Source organism: Solea senegalensis, unplaced genomic scaffold (assembly GCF_019176455.1).
Source record: "Solea senegalensis isolate Sse05_10M unplaced genomic scaffold, IFAPA_SoseM_1 scf7180000017094, whole genome shotgun sequence".
NCBI classification, from domain to species: Eukaryota; Metazoa; Chordata; class Actinopteri; order Pleuronectiformes; family Soleidae; genus Solea; species Solea senegalensis.
In genome coordinates this window covers 5,345-14,457 of record NW_025322234.1, presented here as the reverse complement: position 1 = coordinate 14,457, position 9,113 = coordinate 5,345, and the positions used below count along the sequence as shown (strand labels likewise).

Sequence of the window (9,113 nt, the reverse complement as noted above, 5' to 3'; positions counted from 1 at the left end):
GCAGAAAATGAACAAAACCAAGTGGGTACACCAAGCTGACGCACACATGCAAGTAAATCACGCTGCGCTGCCTGCCAAAATGAAGGAGTGCCTCTAATAGGCTTAAGGAAACGATAACCATCATCAAACTCTAACAACTTCCTTAAAGACTCCTCATTATTCACCACATCTCTAACTCTTTTAGGAACATGACTTCCTTTGCCTTTCCTCAAAGCTATGGACACATTTGACACAACCTGCTCCAATTCTGACATGTACTGTGCGAAAAATATATACTCCACATTCTGAGCAAACCTGCCATCAGCATGGAGAATCCGATTATTAAAATAACGCGACAATGTCAAACGTTGCTCTCTGTTGTCATGAAACACAGAATGTCCATGTGGAAACAACACTGGAAAACACTTTGCTTCATTTTCACGATTAGAAAGTAACTTCACAGGGTTGTTACCTTCTGCTGGAGCCACATTCAAAACACCCTCAAAATACTGATCTAGCGCTTCCTGACCAATATCTACAGGCATAAGACAAGTGTCCTGAAACATACAGTGTTGCTGCCTGTCATGCAACAGCTCATCCTCACATTCATCCACCTCAGTAGGTGTTTCATTCTTTTCTAAATTACCATCACTTTCCTGTACTAAACTATCAAGCTCTTGTTCCCGACAAAACTCATTCAACCAGTCTTCATTAAAATCTACATCTTTATAATACATGTTATTCTGTTTTAAATACAACAAAGCCTGCCTTATGCGCATTGGGTCAACAAACTGATACTCATAATGTCCTTTGTATGTTAGCTTTCGCTTCAGTTTGACACGCAACAAAGACCCCTCCATATTGGAACGAGGAAGCAAATTATTTGTCTCTACAATATTTGCTGGAACACACGTCACCGGTCCATGAACACCATTTTGTCCTCCTTTAGGCAATGCCAAAACCTTCATAAATGGGATATGCAATGCAATCAAATGTTGCTCTAAACTATTTAAACAAGCCAATTCAGGAGGCACAGCATGGACACCTAAATTATTGACTACACACTCAGGAGGAATCTCTTCTCTATTTATCTTAGAATTACAATTATAACAAATCCACAAGTGTCCTCTAGGGGAATCCAACAACTGACATGAAGTTGCACAGTTCTCATTACATTTATGTAAATACTCCTCAGAAATACATTTCTCCGCAATTAACGCCATGTCTGCACTCTTGTTATAATTACTTATTTTACAATTCAAAACCTGCTTTTTAAACAACAACCTTTGACAAACAGAACACACAAAATGTGGTCCATCTGTAACTTTAGACAGAAACTGCTCCATCACATAATCAAAATCTACTGCCTGGTCTTTCAATAGCTGCCTTTTCACTTTGCTCCCTGCTCTAACAGTCTCCTGAAACTGTGTATTACTTTGGTACTTCCTTACACTACTACTTTTTTTCTTCTGTCTGTAGCTGACATTTAAACAGTACTTATTTTTGCTCATCTGTTTCTTTTTCTCTCTATAGCTAATATCTTGTGTATACTTTACTTTACTTAAATCTTTCATTTTCTCTCTATAGCTAACATCTTGTGTATACTTTACTTTATTTGACCCTTTCTTTTTCTCTCTATAGCTAACATCTTGTGTATACTTTACTTTATTTGACCCTTTCTTCTTCTCTCTATAGCTAACATCTTGTGTATACTTTACTTATTTTTGCTCATCTGTTTCTTTTTCTCTCTATAGCTAATATCTTGTGTATACTTTACTTTATCTGAACCTTTCTTTTTCTCTCTATAGCTAACATCTTGTGTATACTTTACTTTATTTGACCCTTTCTTTTTCTCTCTATAGCTAACATCTTGTGTATACTTTACTTTATCTGACCCTTTCTTTTTCTCTCTATAGCTAACATCTTGTGTATACTTTACTTTATTTGACCCTTTCTTCTTATCTCTATAGCTGACATCTTGCATGTATTTTACTTTAGAACGTTTCTGATGTTTCAACTTCTCTAACACATTGTCTCTACATTGAATTTTATTTTTGAACCACTTTTTCCTTTTCAAATAATTAGAAAAATTATAGTTTACATTAGAAGTACACATTCTAGCTGTTGCCTGTGCCTCTACTTTACTATGATGTCTAAGATTGTAGCCTTTTGTACCCTCACCTACTTTGCAGTAACCATAACAAAACTGTGACTGTGGCTGATGAACACAAACAACAGTCTCATAGTGGTTACCATTTACATTATCTAAGTACACTGCCTGACTGGAAAACTGCCTATTCTTACAACTATATTCAAGCCAGCGATCACCAATGTAAGTGAAAATGGAAACTCCTAAACAATCTGCTGCTGCTTGAATCTCAACCTCTGTCGCCCAACTGCCGACATAACGCATCCTTGACTTAATGACATAATCTGACACTGACGAGAACTCACTTCTCAAAATGCTCTCATAGGCTACAGCATTATCTTCTAATTGTTTAACTACAGCTAATCTAATTTTCCTGTGATTCTTTTGTGAACCACACACAGCTTGACTGACTGATCTAAAAAAACAGTTGCCATCACCAACTATTGTGTCCTTTTTGCACGGAGCCCCCAACACACCAACTATTGAAAACACATCGTCGACTTTCTCTGACTCAACATGTAATTTGTCACATAAAGTTCGAGCTACATCATTACGAACAGGGTTAAACACCAACTCCTTAACTGTAACCTCACTAACAAATGCTACATCTGAATCAATTGGGTCACTCCTTTTAACCCTCTTTGAAGTACGAGTAGGCATTGTAGTAGCCTTGCGCTTTGCACCAATCTTCCCTGAAGATGACTGGCTAGCACCACCATCTACTTTCACAGTGACACAAACACCAGCAATCTCAAACAACTTCTGTGTCCCTCTGAATCCTGCAGCGAAACAGCTAACATGCTGAATCAAGTGTTCAAGACTACTAAAATACACAACAACACTCTTTCCTTTGGGATGCACCATCCCATCTGCACTGCGTGCATGAGAGTCAACAACAGCAAACCGTTCCCCTTCCCTAATAATCCCACAAGTACGGGATAACAATGTGAAAAAGCATGTGTCATATTCCATACACATCTTTTCCAAACCGTCCTTGAGAGTTGTGCACACACCTGCATCAATAAACTCTCCCTCAACAACATTGACATCCCCAGTCACAAAGTCACCATACTCAAACTCATACATATGGCCACGTCTATCTAACTGCTTTGGTAACTCTGGAATGCACGGCATAGTGTGCCCACCACAAATCAAGTTATTGTCACGCAAAGATGTGTAGATCTTGTCACCACAAACTACAGCATCGTCCAGATGTCTCGTTTGCCAAGAAAACACACTCTTGGTCTTATGCATTGCCATGGCAGCCAAACTTACTGCCATACACTGTACACCTCTATATTTAAAACGCTGATCCCCCTGATGAAAGGATCCCCTCACAGAACGCACCCCAAAACTTCGAGGCACAGTATCAAAGCACCCAAAAGAAATGGAACCCTCACTGTCTGTATCAGAGATCACTGTGACCTCATCTACACCTGCCCCAACAGACCCTGAACCTTCCGGTAATGGCAAAGTATCAGTCCACCCAAAAGAAATGGAACCCTCACTGTCTGTATCAGAGACCACTATGATCTCCTCTTCACATGAACTAACAGACCCAGCATCAAACGTTACCGGCAAAGTATAAACATTCGCAGCGACCTTACTTTGGATGAGGTCTGGGGAGCTGTGCAGAGGGGGATAGTCTTCAATGGTCACAGGTGATGGTCCACTCATCACCTCCACAACATCTGCAGCTGCACCCTGCTACAAAACACACTGAATGTTAGACTCACACATGACTTCACAATAACTTGCTCACTATGTTACAACTGCCAGAATGTTTGAGCACTATCAACACTAACTAAATTCTTTATAGAATCATAATCTAAATAATGACAAACCTGCTGAGAAGTACGCCTCTTCTTGAAGACAATGCGTCTGCGGGGACGCTCCACAGGGACCTCCTGATGAAAATAAAACCAAATCAATCTTGTTACACATTGTAACACAGCTGTATTTGTACATTTATAACAACCTGGACTTGTGATACTTTTCAGGGAATCAAATATTGGAAAATTCAACATTTGCATATGCAACTCAATCTTGACCATCAACTACTAATATAAACAGTGAAATTTGTTTTAACTTATTTAAGAGCAAAATACATTTATATACATTTCACACAATCTGCCCTTACCGCCACAGCCTTGGGCACTCCAGGCCAATCCCCCACCTCCACCTTAGACAAAAAAAAAGAACACAGCAAAAACATTAACTGCATGCACTTCCACAATTTACTGCCCAACACCAGAAGTAAAATGTAACACGCTCAACCGCCTGGTTCCCACAGCTCTTCCAACTTAAAAATGACATTCAAAATAACAAGGTGTTGCATAATCCATTCATGAAATTATACAACTTTCACAGAATGTGCACTTACTGACACAGCCTTGGGAAGTTCAGGCCACTCCTCCACCTTCACCTTAGAAAATAAAAAACAGCAAACAAATTAATTCCATGTTCTTACACAATTTAATGCCAAAGACTAGAAAACAAATACAACTTCTCAAACCTTCTTCCCACAGCTCTTCTTTGGAGCAAAAGGGCTCCTAGGACGCTTGACCCCCTAAATGAAGAAAAACTAAATGATTAAAAAGCAACAACTTTGGATAATAAGCAGTCTTGACAGTTCATTTTTCAAAATGGAATCATTGGCTAATAAACAATCATGCACATTACCGTTGGTCCCTTGGCAGAAGTACTGGGCTCCTTCCGATCAAGATTGCCCGGACGGACACTGTCCATCATCTCCAACATTGGTGGGCTGAACCAGACAGGAGTGAGAGGGATGGAACAATCCTTGTGAGACAAAAAAGAAAAACATTTAATAACAACTTCTGTTGAGAAAACATACAGATAGATACATCAATCAATAAACATAAATATCAAAAGGTGAATTAAAAAGCAAAACATACCCTGAGCTGAACCTTCACTCCCTTAGGGGGCGAGCTGCTCCCCTGTAATGAAAAATATCATTTTATACATGTACATTTTGACCATTTGTGCTGTGAATTGCTTGGAAAAGGTTCTGTTTCTACTAAAGCACAAAGTGTGCAACTCATTTACCGTCCTGCGTGGTTCAACCACCTTCCAATCCAATGGGTTGTGCAACGGACGTGGAGAGCGAGCCTCTCCAACCACAACCAACCTCGGAGCCGGACGAGGAGCAGGAGCGGGAACAGCTGGCAACATGCTACGCGACTCCTCCTGTGCAACAGCCATCTCTAGCTCCTGACTGGATTTGTCGCATAGCAATGTCACCAGTGTCCTCATCCCAGATCCATCGCTCAGGTGAACCTGCAAAATTATGCGATCAAACTCAAATTAAAAATAAAAACTCAAATTAACAGCAATGTCAATACTGTTGCTAACCTGCTAACCAAACTTTGTCAGATCAACTTCTTAATAATGATAATAATAATAATAATAATACAGTAATAACACATTTCATTTATACAGTGCTTTAACAAAGTCTAAAAAAAAACTGTAGTATATTTGTCAACGTAAGAAAGGACAATAAACAAATCATTGCCACTTACCCCATCCCAACTCCACAGGTCACGCTGGCTGAGAGGAAAGAACTCTGCGATAGAGTAGTACCTCACACCTAAACAAACAAAGACACATGATTTAAAAAAAAAACAACCCATTTGCATCATATTAATTTAAAACAAGCTGAATGTGACAGAAATGATCTTTCTCCATTTGCCATAGAAGCCAATGACACATGCAACTTCAATTAGACTGAACTAAATATTTTTGGGCCATACCCTTGCGTGCAGCCACACGGTGAAACTCTTGGCGAAAAAGTTCCTGCAGGTCCTGATCCACGTTTCGGCGTGGAGGGAAGTCCAGGACAAACAGCTATAACAACACATAACATTATTTAAAAACAAGCAATATAATAATCACAAACATGCATTGAAATAAAAAGAAATTATCTACAACAGCCTATAAAGCCACATTCATTATGATTGGAAAGACGTGAACATATTAAAATAATCTTGCCTTCGGCCACCGAGACAAGGCACTGGTGAAAAGCTCCTCAAAGTCCACTGCAGCCTGATCCAATGTCCCCCTGGTCAAGTTGTTGCTGGGTGCAAGAACACAAACAAGGTCAGGTGTCCTGGGAATGATTGCACTCACCATCTCAGTCCTCAGGTCCTTGGCGTCAGCCCCTGGCGTTGACATGAGACCAAAAGAAAGCAGCTTGTGCGAAATCTTCACATGGCCATCAACAATGGCGCGCAGGTGGGAATCACCGACAAAAAGAACAAACTAAAACAATAGAAAAGATTTATTTAGAACATTAATAACTATGCCACACACAAATAATTATGTTTGTAAATTCAAAATAAATACCTTCTTGTCAGGTGACTCGGGTGGGATGATCATCTTGTGACTCCTGCCAGTCAGGGGTGAAACTGGCCAGGTGCTCACACGGTGTCGACGACCAGTACCACGACCTAGTTAAAAAGACAAAACATTAAAATAGAAGAACACATCGCCCAAATACATTGTGCACGTACAAAATACATTAAAGACACTGAACATGTCCACATGCACTCTCCAAAGAATTTAAAGATAACACTTCATGGAAAACAGGTAAACACATACATAAGGGACCACGTGTTGGTGGTGGGAAGCAAGTGGTGGGGACCAGAGGTGCAGATGCCACCACTGCTGCCAGGCGTTCCTCCATCCTCTTCTTGGCCGCGATGGAACGGTTGTGCTTCTTCAGGCGAGGCATCTTCACCTAACCTATAGAAATACAAAAACTCACACAGAAACAGTAAAATATACACCAGAAAACAGTTGTATTAAATGAACACAATAATTTAAACCAATTCCTGTTCCTCTGTAACTTTGTGACGTGCCTGGAAATTCAATCCACTGTAAAAAAACAAACAAAACATACAATTGTAAAAAGCACAATTACAACAAGACTCCCTTTTGTGAGATTCCCATACAAGAACTCAAACACACAGTTACAGAATGTTACACTACCAGCATGTTGTTATTGTTCCTCATAATATGATCATAACTGTGTTGGATTACTATATCAACTGTACTTTAATAATAATTTATGGTTATAAAGCTTACTATAAATATAGGACTAAATAACAATAAAATTTAATTGGCTACTGCCTAGGTGCAGTACCCAGAGTGAGTGTTTCCAGGGATTCCAAAATATTTTTCTCATGCTGTAATAAGCCACTGTGTGTTTCAGAAAGTTATGTGACTTGATTATCATTAGCTAGGTAACTCAGTATTGTTGTTTTAAAAAGCAAATGTTACACATATCCAAACCTGTATTCAATCAGATGCTCGTTTTATAAGCTATAAGGGGAGCAATATGAATAACAAACCAGCCTGATGTGCAGGTCCCTTACTAAGCTGTTAAGGGCCTTAAGCATGATTGGTCAAGCGTAAAGGGAACAATGACAAAGCTGATGTGCTTTAATAATGTGTGAATGACACAGCTTTGTCTATGACGCATTGACTGTGATGCTAATAATTTGGTAACTCCCTGAACACATCATCCTCATTCAGCTCAACAAGCGGAACCTATCTCTACACACACCATTTAAAAGTAGACAAGCTTTGTCTACTTTTAAAGCTATTCCCAACACTTATCTGACACACCCCCAAACACAGTCAATACAGTTTTGCGAAATTCTCACACAAACAATCAAACAACCACAGTCCCACACTATTTCACCTTGTCCACATTCTTATTGTTCCTAATAATATGATCATGAATCTGCTGGTTTACTGTACCAACTGTACTTACTAATTTACAGCCATAATATACTATTTTTAATAAACGTAGTATAAATTTAGGACTAAACAACAGTTACAGCCAGAGTGAGTGTTTTCACACATCCTGGTGGTATACAGTAATATGTTGTTTTGATTTCTGGTCGTTGTTTTCACCCTGACCCCAACAACACAGCACTGGCAGAGCTTCATGTTTCCAGGACAACTAACCCAGAAAAAAACGCATGTGACATCATGATTACATGACTACCGATTGTCAAAATAAGTTTCAGACGTAATGCTACGCCTTTAAAACTTTTGTCAGCCACGAGATCCTCGCTTGTGGGCTATAGAAAAGTCTACAGCTGTGAAATGGAATAACTAGTTCTGTGTGACTGTGGTGGACTCAAATGAAACTTGGGCATGATGGGTAACAGCACTGCCCCTGCCCAAGGGCTATGCTCTATGCAGAGCTTAAAATACATCCATGCGCACACCGCAAAAACATTGTTCAAACTGAAACAAAAACCAACAAAAACACACATCCTACAAACTGTATTTGTGATACAAATAATGGGACTTATTTAAATTACTCCCATCTGCTTTTAACCGTGTATAAAGACAAACTGCATCTAACATGATCAACCATTTGTAAAGCCATGCTAGATGCAAACAAAGACAAGGTCACCAGAAAGCAAAAACAGTGGTAACATTCTTTTAAATTAATCTGTTCATTGGCATCGTTCTCTCTGGCCATGTAAACAAAGAGCTATGTGAACTGATATGCCAACAGCACTTACCTAGAATTATCCGCTGGTTCTGCTGATGAAGTCCAGTAAACACAAAGAAGAAAGACCTTTCAACCGTTGAAGAGACTTTGAAAAAGATGAAATTCACTCAAGTGCAGTCCACTGAAAGCCAAGGCCAAGTAGAACCACGTGCTGTGCAGAAACTACACAACTGAAGGGCACAGTCCTAACAGAGCTGAGTTTTGCCTGACAGACGTGGTAATAGACCAATCAAAAGACAAGTTAGGGGAAAAGAGGCGTGATTTAAAATGCACCAATCAAAAACTGGTTATAAGAATTGGACACAAGTGTAAGTCATTTCCAGTCTGTAGCATTTATTGTCATGACCTTTTTTCCTCCAAATGTGAAAATAAGAAAACAATTTTCCAATTCATTTACTTTAGCATGGTTTTCATTTGTGACCCGCCAAAACA

At 39.4% G+C, this 9,113-nt stretch overlaps 1 protein-coding gene across 1 annotated transcript; it reads right to left on the bottom strand.

Moving 5' to 3' along the window:
- Positions 1-4,470: 4,470 nt before the first annotated feature.
- Positions 4,471-8,884, bottom strand: LOC122763812. The gene is made up of 11 exons (XM_044018371.1): positions 8,692-8,884; positions 6,749-7,024; positions 6,494-6,597; positions 6,140-6,409; positions 5,902-5,995; positions 5,671-5,738; positions 5,198-5,428; positions 5,047-5,088; positions 4,811-4,930; positions 4,644-4,697; positions 4,471-4,553 (listed from the first exon to the last, which is right to left on the bottom strand). Exons 2-11 carry the CDS (start codon positions 6,879-6,881, stop codon positions 4,482-4,484), a joined length of 1,188 nt encoding a protein of 395 aa, XP_043874306.1. The 5' UTR covers positions 6,882-7,024; positions 8,692-8,884; the 3' UTR covers positions 4,471-4,481.
- Positions 8,885-9,113: the final 229 nt, after the last annotated feature.

Coding starts and splice junctions, on each gene's coding strand:
- LOC122763812 (XM_044018371.1), bottom strand. CDS start 6,881: ATGCCTCGCCTGAAGAAGCACAACCGTTCCATCGCGGCCAAGAAGAGG. Junction 5,429..5,670: donor ACCTGTGGAGTTGGGATGGG/GTAAGTGGCAAT, acceptor ATAATTTTGCAG/GTTCACCTGAGCGATGGATC. Junction 4,554..4,643: donor AGAAGAGCTGTGGGAAGAAG/GTTTGAGAAGTT, acceptor TTATTTTCTAAG/GTGAAGGTGGAGGAGTGGCC.